The sequence below is a fragment of the Equus asinus genome, chromosome 5 (genome assembly GCF_041296235.1).
Source record: "Equus asinus isolate D_3611 breed Donkey chromosome 5, EquAss-T2T_v2, whole genome shotgun sequence".
NCBI classification, from domain to species: Eukaryota; Metazoa; Chordata; class Mammalia; order Perissodactyla; family Equidae; genus Equus; species Equus asinus.
The window spans coordinates 99,938,857-99,954,155 of record NC_091794.1 but is presented as its reverse complement, the minus strand read 5'-3'; the positions used below and the strand labels follow the sequence as shown (position 1 = coordinate 99,954,155).

Here is a 15,299-nt window from a genome sequence, read left to right as displayed (position 1 = left end):
GGAAAACAAACTGCTTTGAAGACTCCTAACCATGTAAACAAAAATGGCAAATATAGGTCCATCTAAAGAGGATTTAGATGATTAATCTGAGCTTCCCCCAAATAAAAAAAATTCTTTAAAAGTTGTCCAAAAAAGACTGTAAGTCACTCTAAGTGGTTTCATGTTGAAAGCAAAATAAGCAAAGACAGAGCTGACTTCCCTGATCCTTCTCTTTCAAAAAACCAGGTCAGGATAAAAGTGGTTACTTTCAGGATTCTAGTTCTACCTCATAACTGTGACCAAATCCCCCACGTGCTCAGGGAAGATTCTGTCTCCAGACCGTAGTTTATGTACTCCTGTTTTTCAAACAGTATATCTTCTCCCAACTCCCCCAATCAGAAACACACTCCTCCATTCTTGCCACTTTAAACACGATCATCAGGGTACCATCTCAGAGCCAGAGATGAACCACGAAGAAGTCAAACAAATTTTAGAAGGTAAATAACCTTCTCCACAGGGCTTCTCTTGGGGGTATCTTACCTGTCCCAAACTTTAAGGCATTCAGGGACATCAGGATCACCTTGAGCGCCGGCTTTATGTTGCCAGATGAGCAAGAGGCGTGAAAGTACAGAGAGGCTTTGGGGGTGAATGTACAAGGGCCAAGGACCCTCAGAGAAAGGAGCAACACCCAGCTGCTGCAACAGTGTGTTCTGACATGAAAGACAGACAAGAGACCATTAGGAAAAAGGCAGGGAATGAGGCCGAAAGCTTACTAATACTCTCTGATCTTACTTTTTAATACTGAAAAAAATACAATAGCCCCCTACCCCCGCTCCATCTGCAGGGGGGCTATGTTCCAAGACCCCGAGTGGATGCCTGAAATCACAGATAATACCAAACCCTATATATACTATGCTTTTTCCTATACATACATACCTATGATAAAGTTTAATTTATAGATTAGGCACAGTAAGAGATTAAACAACAATAACATTTCTTTGGCATATCCGAATTGCCAGCATCACTACTCTTGCGCTTTGGGGCCATTATGAAGTACAATAAGGGTTCCTTGAGCACTGCGATACCATGACAGTCCATCTGATAACCAAGACGGCTACTAAGTGGGTAGCATATACGGCATGGATACCACGGACAAAAGGATGAGTCACATCCTGGGTAGGATGGAAGGGGACAGCTCAAATTTCATCATCAGAACAACACACAATTTAACACTTATGAATTGTTTATTTCCGGAATTTTTCATTTAACATTTTCGGACTGCAGACCATAGGTAACTGAAACTACTGAAAACAAAATCGCAGCTAAGAGGGGACCACTGTACTTTAAAGAAAGGAAGACAAGAAAATCAGATTTAGAAATGGTTTAGAGAAAGATCTTTTCATTCAACAAATGAGAAAAATAATAAAGGAAAAATTACTAATCTAACCCCATTAACAACTACAGTTAATTAGTGTCAGAAATGCGGTCCTGAAAAAAGAGAAAGGCATTGAAATAACAAAATCAGGATAATTTTTCAAATGGATAGAATTCTGTGCCTTCAAAAGAAAACTTTTTCAACAACTGTAATAGCTAACGGTTTTTCTTTCATAATCAGTTACGTACTACAAATAACACTCAAAAGGGGGCCATCCAACAACGTGTAGGTCCAACAACTTGTACTAACAGTATTAGCAGAGCAATTGGGCCTATCAGATGTCAAGGCATCTAGAATTAATTGGGGTTGTCTTTGCCTCCAGTTGCAGCAGGTCTCTCAAATGAGCTTTCCTTTCAGCTCAGTTATCTAAGCTGCAACTTATCTTCTCAAGCGCACACACACTGAGCAGGATGCCAATGGAAAACCAGACAAAAGCCTGCTCCTCATTTGGCTTCAGAAAACACAAATCATGGTTACCTCAGGATATAGGATAAATTCCTAAGTCTGCCAAATTAAATTATATTCTTATAAAACATCCTCGAGGACCCCAGTCCTTGGAAATAATTATTCAAGATGTCACAGCTATCAAGAGTAGTTCACACATATCGGGCAGTTACCACAGGATAAGTGCTGTATCCACACCATCACACTCAACACTCAGAGCTGTAATGGTAGGTGGGGTATGCGCCATTTTACTGATGAGGGAAATGGAGCTCAGAGCAGTTTAAGAACATGACCAAAGCCACAAGATGACCAAGTGACAAAGCCAGGTTTATCTCTAAAACCTACATTCTTAATCTCTATGCTCCACTTAGCCCTAAACAACTTCTCAATTCCTGACTCAAGGAAACAATTCAAAAAGTAAACACGCCCAAGCTATATCCAAAATATTAACTGTAGCCCTATTGTAGTAATAAAAAATCCAAAAAAACTAAGTGTTCAAATCAAGGGAAGTGCAGCCATAACGGTAGCAACTACAAAGGTAAACCATAAAAAATATTATATACACACACACACAAATAGTAAAATGTGAAAAAAGAGAAACCAAGAGATGTTTTGATGTTCTGATTATAACTGTAAAACTATGCATCTATCTAGATGGATAGGTACTAGAAGGAAACCTGGAAAAACTAAAGTCATGAATTTAGTGGAAGGATTATAGTTCACATATATTCCTTATAATGTTATTTATACAATTTCTTTTTTAGGTGTGCTTTCTGGTAAGGAAGAGCAGCCCTGAGCTAGCATCTGTTGCCAGTCTTCCTCTTTTTCTTTCCTCCCAAAGCCCCAGTGCATAGTTGTACATCCTAGTTGTAGGTCATTCCAGTTCTTCTACGTGGGACACTGTCACAGCATGGCTTGGTGAGCCGCGTGTAGGTCCCACACCTGGGATCCAAACCAGTGAACCCCAGGCCACCAAAGCAGAGCACATGAATTTAACCACTATGACACCGGGCCAGCCCCTATATACAATATTTTTTTAAGTGAAGTGTCTTTTTGTCTGTTTTGTGTCAGTTCTTTTAGGCCTCAGAGCCATGAGAAATGAGTTAACGTCCTTCAGACACCTGGTTTTTCCCTACCACTCCAACTCTCATTAGGTTAAGCAAGAGGAACTGACTTTCTAAGAAGGAAACCTGAGCCACAGCACAGCAGCACAGTCCTGACCTGAGCCATTCCCTTCCACCTCCGGACACCCTTCTCCGCCCCTCTATAACGCCGGCCTTCCCCTGGCTCCGCCTCAGCCTTCATCTCTCTTGCTGTCCTCCATCCATCTCATTGGTCTTCATTATTTCAACAACAGCCTCTTAGTGGATAATTCCCAAAGCTGTATTATCAATCTTAATATTTTAACTCCTGAATTTCAGACTCACATTTCCAACTATTTTCTAGACATCTTCATCCCAATGGTACCTCAAAATTTCAGTATATTTAAAATGATTTTTTTCAATAGTTGTAATGGTGACTGTTTAAACTGATAACATTGATGATACACAATGTACAACTCTTGCATATAATTCTTGAATACAAAATTCTTGTATACAAAACTACACAATGGTTTTTCTCATTTGACTGAAAGGGCGACACACTGACAAAGGTAGCACCGTAATCACTTGGGTAATGCCTCTGCTAACTGCCTTTAGCTTCCTCCTTCACTAACAAAGGGCCTTACGCTCAGCTATACAACTTTCTAGACTGCACAATGGCTTCAAGGCTGGCTACCACAAGTGACTAAAAGAAAGTCATGCTGGTGAGCTGACAATGACTTGTTTGTTTTATGGCCAAGAGGCACATGAAAAGATGTTCATCATCACTGATCATCAGGAAAATGCAAATCAAAACCACACTAAGATATCACCTTACACCCATTAGAATGGCAAAAATAACCAAAACAAAAAGTAACAAATGTTGGAGAGGTTGTAGAGAAAAAGGAACCCTCATACACTGCTGGTGGGAATGCAAACTGGTGCAGCCACTATGGAAAACAGTATGGAGATTCCTCAAAAAGTTAAAAATAGAAATACCATATGACCCAGCCATCCCACTACTGGGTATCTATCCAAAGAACTTGAAATCAACAATTCCAAAAGTCCCATGCACCCCATGTTCATTGCAGCACTGTTTACAATAGCCAAGACGTGGAAGCAACCTAAGTGCCCATCAACTGATGACTGGATAAAGAAGATATGGTATATATACACCATGGAATACTACTCAGCCATAAAAAAGAATAAAACCATCCCATTCACAAAAACATGGATGGACCTTGAGGGTATTATGTTAAGTGAAATAAGCCAGGTAGAGAAAAACAATCTCTGTATGACTCCATTCACATATGGAACTTAAACATGTAGACAAAGAGAACAGATTAGTGGACACCAGGGGAAAGGTGGCAGGTGGGCACAAAGGGTGAGGGGTGCACCTACAACACGACTGACAAACAATAATGTACATCTGAAATTTCACAAGGTTGTAAACTATCATAATCTCAATAGAAATTTTTTTAAAAAACAGAGAAAATGGCAAATTATGCCTCATGTACCTAAAGAATCCAAAGGATCACTCTGAGTAAAGGTAAAACAAGTGCTCCATGAGTAAATACAGCCTCTGAGCTGACTTCCACCTAAGACAGTGAGCCAACTGAGCGTTCAATATCATTCCTTCTACCCTCAAACCAACTCTCCTTCCTTTTTTTTTTTTTTTTTTTGAGGAAGATTAGCCCTGAGCTAACATCTGCCACCAATCCTCCTCTTTTTTGCCAAAGAAGACTGGCCCTGAGCTAACATCCATGCCCATCTTCCACTATTTTATATGTGGGACGCCTGCCACAGCATGGCTTGACAAGCAGTGCATAGGTCCACATCCAGGATCCGAACCAGGGATCCCCAGGCTGCCGAGGCGGAATGTGCAAACTTAACTGCTGCGCCACCTGGCTGGCCCCCAACTCTCCTTCCTGACTTCCAAATTTCCATTAAAGACAACAGCATTCTTCTAGTCTCATTTAGGTTTTAGACCCAGGGAATATCTCAGACTCCTTCCTCCCCATGTCCTTCACCCCATTCAAATAATTTCCCATGATCTCTACAGTAGGTCCTTTATCCACACCAAATCTCCCTCTTTTCTCATGACCCCACACTAATTCGAGTCATCTTTATTTCTTCAGTGCCTACAGCAGTACCTAGCACATAGTAAGTGCTCAATGCATACTTATTGAATGAATGAACCCAGATCACTATAGTAATATTATTAGTTATAATTTTATATGTAATATTAAATACAACAATAAATACAATAATATTAAATAAGAATAACAGTAACAAAATAATGAAGACAGCAGCTCATGTTTGGCAGGTACTAGTACTATATGGCAGGGTACTTTTTTTCCCCACTTTTTTTGGTAATAAAATAACATAATGTAAAATTGACCATTTTAACCATTTTGAAGTGTAGTTCTACAGCATCAAGTACATACACAATGCGCAACCATCACTACCATCCATCTCCAGCACTTTATCTTCCCCAACTAAAGCTCTGTACCCATTATACACTAATGGGTATAGTGCATACACAACATAATATGTGATATTGTGATATAATAAGAACTATGTATTTTCTCTTGGTCCCATTCCTGGCACAAAGCTCCTAAAACTCCTATAACTTCCTGAGTGACAGAGGTGAGAGGAGTATCTTTTGTTCTAATAAGCCCCTTTCAATAACACCTGAGTTTATGCTAATGAGGTGACTTGGTGGGCCCTAGTTAGCTTCAGGATGGGGGCTGGCTGCCAGAGGAACCAACCATATGATGAGAGGGCTGGAATGTTCGGCCCCACCCCCAACCTCCAGGCTAGAGACTGTTATCCACCGATGGCCAATGCAGCAGGATGCCAATGGAAAATCAGACAAAAGTCTGCTTCTCATTTGGCTTCAGAAGACACAAATCATCTTAGGAGACTGCTTTACTAGATGAATTTGAAAGAAAAAACAGAGGGGCCATGCCAACCACACACATCTTCTCCCATAGCCTTTCAGAAGAAAGTCCTCTTCCCAAGATGTTCATAAGTCATCAATAAGTAAGTTTCAATTTCCTCTCTAATAGGGAATAGTTCTAACTGGTCTTACTAACTCAAAGCCATAGTTCTTTATTGCCCTGACAGTTGAAGACAATTCTTAAGACATAACTTCTATTTGTCCCCAGACTAAGACAGACTAGGAAGAAGCACCTGGCCACCCACTTCCGAAAAAACTGGCCATAAAGATCCTATGAATAGCAGCGGAGCTTGTCTAATACAGAGCCAGAAGGTGAGAGGATGGCGTGAAAAGACGGGGCAGGGTTCCACTCTGCTGTCACAGGGGTGCTAGGAGTCAGGATCAACTCCACGGCACTAACAACAAAGATTACACTGACTATCCTTCACTTTCTTCCATCATAGCAGTGAAATGTGGGGGAAGAATTTAAAGCCCCTTGTTTGGAGATGGAATGAAAAGGGAGTTTAAAGATTTCCTCTGCATAAAGTCAGTAGTTATGGGCAGCCGGTTTGCATGTCCACATAATGTCTGTAATTATTTTTAAAATACTAAGAGGGCAACATCACTACAGGAATCTTAAGAACTCCTATTTTCTAGAGAAAAATATTTCTTCCCCATTATTTGGACAAATTTAGACAGGAACAGACCAAGTCTATGAACTTTGAAACTTCTCTAAATAAACTCAGATGTGGGCAAAGAGCTGAAACTTTGGCAGGACACCCTAACCCTACACAGTGTGAGAAGGTAGTACAGGCGATATACTAACTAAAGCATTTCCTTCTCTTCATCTTAGGTAGGTCAACCTTTTACAAACTGCCCTCTTGTCTATTTTGTCCACTTTTCTATTAGGACAGTCATCAGGAGTTTGTTTTGGTAGTTTTTCCTTTTCTTTAACCTTACTGAGTCACTTAGGGGTACAGGACACATTTTGTTTTCCTTAAAATGATCCTAATTAGGGGCTGGCCCTGTGGCCGGGTGGTTAAGTTCACGCGCTCTGCTGCCGGCGGCCCAGTGTTTCGTTGGTTCGAATCCTGGGCGCGGACATGGCACTGCTCATCAAACCACGCTGAGGCAGCGTCCCACATGCCACAACTAGAAGGACCCACAGCGAAGAATACACAACTATGTACCGGGGGGCTTTGGGGAGAAAAAGGAGAAAATAAAATCTTTAAAAAAAAAAAAATGATCCTAATTAAAGCAGAGGGACATACTAGAATAACCTCTCAACATTCTTTCTAGGGAAGGGATTCCATGACAAACCGTGTTCCTTAGCAAAAAGAACAAGTGCGCCTACTGAGAGCTGATGTCAAGAGCATTGGCCTAAATAGTCACAGTGCAAACAAACCTGCAGGTTGGGTGACTGGAGGTCAGAAGTTACCAGAGAGTGGTTGAAGTGATAGAGAGCAGCAGCAAACTCTTCATCTGACGAACCTTGGAGACAAATGAGAAAACTAATTACACAAGCATCACACCACCCTGCCAACGGCCAAACCCCACTGGAAAAAAATCCACCAGGCACATATCCTGTCTACTGACCCCTGAGTCCATCTTTGTCCACCTCCTTAATGATACTGGCCAGGGTGGCCATATGGTGTTCTGAAAGAGAGACACTCAGATAGTTTCGGATAAAATTGTTCCGAGAGTTCAGCATGGAAGAGGTGATGAAGTTCAAAATGTTGGAAGCCAGACCTAAGAACTAAAAAACACAAAAAAGCTCATATCAGGTTCATAAGTCCAGAGCTCCTACAAATCCTAAATATAAACAGGAAATAACATATGCCCATTGGTCTCCTGCAATAAACACAATGAACTAAAGAACTAGATTTTAAATCACCTACAGTGGGACTCAGTTTAATTATGACAGTCTTTCCCATGTAATTCTACCAGTTATACAAAAAGGTGTGCCAGCTTTACAACGGACTTCACAAAATATTGTATGAAGACAGGATTTCCAAATAGACTGATTCATTTCTTTCCTTCCTCTAAGGTCCTGCATTTGTCTAGCTCTAGAACATTATTGATATATTCAATTCTGAAGCCTATATTATCATTACATACATACAGAATTCACAGCATTTTACTTCCCTATTAAAATTAAATTGAGGGCCAGCCCCCGTGGCCTAGTGGTTAAGTTCAGCGCACTTTGCTTTGGTGGCGTGGGTTCGGTTGCCAGGCACAAACCTACACCACTCTGTTAGCGGCCATGCTATGCTGGTGGCCCACATACAAAAAAATAGAGGAAGATTGGCATGGATGTTAGCTCAGGGCGAATCTTCCTCAGCAAAAAAAATTTAAAAATAAAAATAAATTGAATTATTGTATAAATGTTTTATGCCCATATCCTCGACTAGACTAAGCTGTGTGTGAAAGCAAGGATTCTATGTGACTTGTTTGCTGATATGGCTTCAGAATAGGGGCTGACATAGTATGTAATCAATAAATACTGGGTGAACTAATAGCAACTATTTATGATGTACCAGACCTACGCTGACTCTTTAATTCTTCACAACATCCTTAGAGGCAAGTACAATCACTCCCATACAATAGGAAAGAAAACTGAGGGGGGCTTGGAGAAGATTCTTGCCCAAAGTTACAAAGTCAGTAAGTGGCAAAAGTAGGATTCAAACTCACTTCTGTCTAATTCCAAAGTCTATGCTACTAACCACCCATCAGAGAAATAATATCAGGAGCACAAGTTATTTAATCAAACACAATCAATACGCTTAAGTCCTAAGTAAAAATATCTTTAAACATTACAGTTATCCAACTTTCAAAAAGGTTTTGCTTCAAATGATCCGTTTTTCACACCCCTTCTCCCCATTTCTGCTTCCCCTAAACCTCAGAAATCCACTCTTACCAACTCAGGATCTTTGCGACTAGCCAAAATGTTGCCCTTGTCACCAGGGGCCTGCTTACTGGGGCTTTTAACTCGAGGCGAGCTCTCCAGCGGAGGAGGCGGGGGAGGAGGCGGAGGCGCCACTTTCTCTTTACTGGGGGAGATGGTCTCCTCAAACCACTGCCCCAAAATAGGCTCGCTGTCATCATCTGAACACAGAAAGAGAAAAGTAACAAAAATATCAATTTTTTTTTTTAATTTCAGTACATCTGCTTTGCAAAAGTGCCTAAGTCAAAAGGAACACAAAGATATCTTGATTATGGGGTAGTTACATGGCTGCATAAACTTGTCAAAACTCATCCAAATGTACACATAAAATGGGAGCATTTTATTGTATTTAAATTATGTCTCAATAAAACTGATATTTTTTGAAAGGAGCCCAATGAAAGAAGAGAAACAACCTCACTTTGTTTTACTGGCAACAAGCCAAACATTTTCAAGAGCAAATTTTTACTTATCAATTGTAAACCCCAAGATAAGAGTCATACTTTTCACAGTACTTTACATTGCTCCCACAAACCTGATTATACAGAATCGGAGATATTTATCTTATTCAGTCTCTCTCCAAACTAAGGCAGGAGGAAATGCTAGTTTTGTCCTAGTGTTCACTACAACAGAGCATGGAGTTTCTCTTCCTTGCTTCCCCAAGCCACAAATCTAGGACAACAGCCAAACCAACCACCTCACACACAACCTTTTGAGTTTCACTGGGAAAGCTCAGAGAAGAGTTCACAAAATGGATCAAGACAAAAAGGTATATGAAGAACTGAGATGTACTTTGATTTTGGAGGGAAAGGAATGAAAAGCACAGTAGTTTCTCTCATTTGGTCTTCAACAGCTCAATTCACTGTTAAATAACATGTCACCTTTACAGGCACATGAAAGTAAGACCCAGGCTAGTCAGACAAAAGGAAATGGTAAACAGGGAACCATAAGGGACGTCCTGGGGTGACTTCTCCCCCAGGAGAGAGAAAAGAGGCCTCTACCTTGGCTGCTGTCCTCCTCCGTGCTGCTGAAATCATCCTCGTAGTAGGTGTTTGAGTCAGTGGAGGCGCTGGCATCGCTGCTCATGGAGCCCTTCCTCTGACGCTGCAGGACACAGGCCTAGGAACACAGCAAGGTTTCTCTAACTGCTGATCACAGAAACAGAGCCATCCCACTTCAACTCATTCACCACATAAAGTTTTCCCCAAGTCTTACTCTTTTTTCTAAATCTAAGAGGTAGTCTCCTAAGAGCTCCCCTCAGGACTCTCATTGCTTTACCCACAAAAGCACTCCGAAACCAGAGACATGGACAGAACTGAAAAAGGAATGTTTGCATAGTGTCCTCTGTTGGCTTCAGCAAACGAGTTGTCACAAATCACCAGGTAGCCATATGCATCACAAGGCTCATAATCAATAACTGATTCAAATGTTTGGTATCATTTAAGAATTCCTCTCATCTTCAAAACGACTACCACAAATTTTGAGTTTATAAAGGTCACGTTGTCCAGTGTTATTCATTTTGAGAAGGTGACATTATATAAGATCTTCCAAATTACCAATGGTGTGGGCCCACCCACCTTTCTGTAGGAAGTTGAGAGTAATGTCAACAGCAGGTTTGTCAGTGGGACAGAGTCAATCAGCCGTTGAATCCTCTGTATGGAGGTGCTCTGGGCCATAATGTTCAGAACAGCAGGGGGACCATCGGTCTCCCAACCCTAAAGGTAACAAGATCAAAAGAGAATTAATGATACAACTCAGCAGGAAATAACAACTTGATCTGATGGCTCAAGCCAGCTTATCCAGAAGCAGACCCAGCAAGCAATGTGCTGATTCCCCGAGTACAATCCCCTCACCTTGTGCAGAGCCTCCACTTGCAGGTCTTGAAAGAGAGATGTTAACAGCTTCACAGCATGGTTTGCCAATATTACCGACAGCACCCCAAATCCCTGATGCCTAGACAATGCAAATGGAAAAGACAAACCTTAAGATAACTTACAACCTTGGAAACAGTGGATCTTGACATTTCGGGGTCCTAGACTCTTTCAGAATCTATGGGCCATTCCCCAGGGGAAAAAAATTGCACAAATACACAAAATCTGCATATAATTTCAGAAGCTCACAATCTCCCTGAAGCCCATCCATGGACTGCCTACGCATTCACAGGCTTCAGGCTAAGAACTCCAGGACCAGAAGAAACTCTTCCAAATCCATGCAATTTCAGAATTTAAACTATCAATTCAAAGCTTCTGGGTCATATGAGGATGCTGATACTTAGATGTTGGTTCAACTTTTTAAAAGTCATTCTTTTGAGAAGAAAAAGGTTAAAACTTACCAAATTCTATAAAAGTATCTGGGCACAAACCAAAGGGAATAAAAGCAAAGTTTTACATTAAATCCGAGTAAAACTTTTCCCTCTGTCCCAATGACCACATGACAAAGGGTCAGTATATCTAATATACAACGAGTTCATGTAAATCAGTAAGAAAAAAGGACAAACACTGACGAGAAAACTGGAGCAAAGGACATCAGCAGTTTACAAAAGAAGAAACACAGATGACCAATAAAATATGTGAAAAGGACTACAATCACACTGGGAATCAAAGAATACAAATAAGAGCAATATAATAATATCTTTCTCCTCTAAGATTAGCAAACACGAAGACTAACGATGTCCACTGTCGACACAACCTGGGGAAATGGGCATTTGCACACAAGCTGGTGGGAATGCACATTAGAGCAGATTGGCAAAACATTTCAAATTTTTAAATAAGTGTGCCCTTGTCCTAACTTTTACACTTCTAGAATTTACTGCAAGGGGATAATGAAATAAGCTCACAAAGATTTATGTTTTGGAAGGTTTATCAAAGCATGTTCTATCAAAACAAGAAATTTGGAACAACCTAAATAAGTGTTCAAGAAGGTAATTACTTAACGATGGGATATTCATATAACGGAATACCATCAGCCACTAAAAACTTATATAGAAACCGTAATAGTGTCACTGAAAAGACGTCTACAATATTTTGAACCAGTGATCCTATTTTTGTAAATATATTTTACACATATGCACAGAAAAATACCTCAAAGATTGTTTATCAATTTGGGTGGTAGAAGTTGGGATGATTTTTTTCCTTTCTTATAGCTTGTAATTTATACAAGGTACATGTACCCTTCTTAAATCTCAACAAGAGCCATTTTCAAAATCTAACCGCTACTTCTCAGGCTGTACCTTTTGGCCTCCCATTTCCCTTTACACTGCCAAGAGTGAAGACACATACTCACGAAACCACAAACCACTGTTGTCTCTGCAACGCACTTGCCTCCCTACTCTACCTAGTGTCTACCGCCTACCATGCCAATGCCTATTTCAGACTTCAGTTCAATTAACACTTCCTCATGGGAGCCTGCCTTGACTTTTCTGACCAGGTCAAAAGCCCGTATTATAATATTCTTTAGATACAATTTGATGTATACTTGTACAAATATCAACTTCATGTCTCTTGGGAATGTGTCCATTTTTTTTTGTTGGTCACAGCAAATTCCAGAACTGACAGAGCCTGAGACAAAGATACTTAGTGGATAATGTATTGAATGAGGTCCAGAATTTAACTTCCTCCTTAAACTTCAGACTCATGACCCAGCTGCCTACTCAACATCTCAAATACAGCTCTGACAGTCATCTCAAACTCAGCACGGCCAAAATTATTCTTCATTTTTTCCTGTCCTGCCACCTAATCTACTCCTAAGTTGGTGTTCCTTCTAAGTAAGTTACACAACCCAGTTGCTCATGCCAAAAAACTCTGATGTCATATTTTGCACACTCAACATCCAAGCCCTCAGCAAATCCTGTCAGCTGTACCTTCAAAACAGATCCCAATGTGACCCCTTCTCTGCCTTTACCGCCACCAACATTTCCAAGTCCCCTTCATCTCTCCTTCAGAGTACAGCATTTGCTTCCTAACTGTTCTCCCTCCTTCTTATGACCCCGCAGTCTGTTCACACATCAGCTGCTTTCTCAGACACTAGTAAATTAGATGCTAACACTCCCCTGTTGAAAACTGTTTAACACCTACAGATTACACTCTGCCCTAGGTGATCTGGGCCCTGGCTACCTCTCTGATCTAATTTTCTACCACTCTCCCTCCTCGATTTCTTATTCCACCCACAGTGACCATGCTGATCCTAGAAAATGCCAATCATACTCCCACCTCAAAACCTGAACAATTCTACTCTGAAATTTGTATGGCTCACTCTGTCACTTCACATGTGTTCTCTACATCTTGCCTTCAGAGCCCTTTCCTGACCATCCTGACCAAAGGAACAACCCCTGTCACTCTCCAGCCCCTTGCTCTGCCTTATTTTCTTCATGACATTCATATATGATCAGCTGTCATGAGCTTATTACTGTTATTTGTTCACTGTTGCTCCAGTCAGAAAAGAAACTCCACAAAGGCAAGCACTTTGATTAGTGCTGTATCTTCAATGCCTGCCTAGAGCCTAGGACATGGTAGGGACTGAATGAGGAAATGAAATTCAGGAACGTCTGGGCTAAGAAAATAAAACCTTAAACAGCACAGAAGTCGTATCTCTAACTTCTTGCCTTGCAAGCAGGGCTTACTGTCCAGACTTCATCAAAACAGAAACGTTTCAGGAAGCAGGCCAGGAGGACCTAGCAAGATCCTCACTTTACAGGTTAAACACGCAAATGAGTAATCAACTCCAAGTCAAACGAGACCAGTATACAAAATAGAACTGTTTTTTCTGATTTGAACCTCATAAAGATCCTAAAATATATATTACACAGATATCTTCTCCCTCTTATAGGTAAGGAAACAAGATCGGAGAGACTGTCTACCCCAAATCTCACAGCTCTGATGTGGAGTAGTAGACTAGGATCATCATCTTAGCTCTTAAATTCAACCAGATATAGAGGCAAATTCTTCCAGGGATGTGAAGATGAGAGGAGTTACACTAGCTCCCCATCAATAAAAAACGGCAGGGAAACAAAACAGAAGTGACAGCCAAGTAGACACATACCCTTTCCCAGGCCCCAGTTTCGGAGAGCCCACTCCCTCTTTTGTCCGAGAAAGGATGTCTCTGACTCGGAGCGCAGCCAGTGGATCTTTCTCTTTCCCCTTGTCAGCCAAGGCAGTAGGACTCAGGTTCAATATGAGGAAAAGGCTGTTTAACAAACACCAGGCACCCAGCAACTGGAAGTTCTGATAGTGCTGTTGGAAAATGCACAAAAGAAAAATATGAATGTAGGGATTTTACAGGCCACAAAACAAGAACACATCTTAAAGCCTACAAGACAGGAACGTGTCAGACGTGCTTCTTACCTCACCACCAGCCCGGCGGGAAGTGCTGATTGCTTGTCCAATCATGTCATAGATTTCAAGCTGTCCAATATCAAACACACAAAACTCTGAGCAAGCTGACCTATTTCACTATAAATGCTAAATCCTACCCAAATTAACTTAGCTTGAAGAGTTAAACATCCTCAAGTCACTTTCCAATGATATAATTCCGTCACATTTTTCTTGATCTTCACATGGCATTGACTCTCACTTTTCATTCAACTCAAATGTCACCTTCCCAGAGGGTTCCCTCCACCCAATCTAAAGCAACACACCCAGGCCCACATCAGATCACTTTCTATCACATTTATTGGTCCTACACACTTACTGCTATCTGAAATCATCTTGTCTCCACTAAAAGTACACTGACACATGGTAAGCCCTCAAATACATTTGCTGATTAAATGACTCATCTTTCATGAGGTCCACTGCTACCACAAAGGTGCAGTGTTTTCTGCAGAGTCAAGCAATCTGCCAAATAAACAAGCTGAGTGCATATCTCTCAGACCTACTACCCAAAGGGAAGGAGTGTGGAGAGGACTCCAATCCTCTCCTCAACCAAGGAAGAAGGTGGGATGGGCCACACCCCCTCAGTGGAACAACTGAGGCTCCTGCGTCCCTGAGGCCCGGCTTACACATTTCTGGACAATCGTAGCTGCATCACTCTCATAGTCTTCCTCTTTGGAGCTCGTGGACCCTGTCCGCACCTGCTGGGCACTCCCCACGTGAAGGATGGCCATGCAAGTTGCCACACTCACACCTGCAAAACAAAAGATGCACAGATTCTAATTATGGCATGGTCGGTCTCAGGAATCCACCAAAACTGAAACAAGAAAACAAAACCCAGGGGCCAGCCCAGTGGTGTAGTGGTTAAGTTTGCACGCTCCACTTCGGTGGCCTGGGTTTCGCGGGTTCGGATCCCGGGCACAGCCCTATACACTGCTCATCAAGCCACACTGTGGTGGTGTCCCACATACAAAATAGAGGGAGACTGGCACAGATGTTACCTCAGGGCCAATCTTCCTCACCAAAAACAAACAAACAAAAACACAACCCACCCACAAGCAAGTCCATGATCTGATTACTGAAAGTAAATTCCATAACGGCAAGCCTAAACACGTAG

General features: G+C 41.4%; 1 protein-coding gene across 18 annotated transcripts in view; it reads right to left on the bottom strand.

Moving 5' to 3' along the window:
* The window catches only part of UBR4 (ubiquitin protein ligase E3 component n-recognin 4), a 127,332-nt gene that overhangs the window by 99,153 nt on the left and 12,880 nt on the right, over positions 1–15,299 (bottom strand). For all 18 annotated transcript variants that reach the window (XM_070510886.1, XM_070510887.1, XM_070510894.1 and 15 more), the window contains exons 9-18: positions 14,812–14,936; positions 14,159–14,218; positions 13,857–14,047; positions 10,673–10,772; positions 10,397–10,534; positions 9,821–9,938; positions 8,796–8,983; positions 7,475–7,634; positions 7,284–7,369; positions 520–689 (exon numbers count right to left, since the gene is read on the bottom strand). In XM_070510886.1, the coding sequence (XP_070366987.1) occupies positions 520–689; positions 7,284–7,369; positions 7,475–7,634; positions 8,796–8,983; positions 9,821–9,938; positions 10,397–10,534; positions 10,673–10,772; positions 13,857–14,047; positions 14,159–14,218; positions 14,812–14,936 (1,336 nt within the window). The remainder of the gene's footprint in view (positions 1–519; positions 690–7,283; positions 7,370–7,474; positions 7,635–8,795; positions 8,984–9,820; positions 9,939–10,396; positions 10,535–10,672; positions 10,773–13,856; positions 14,048–14,158; positions 14,219–14,811; positions 14,937–15,299) is intronic.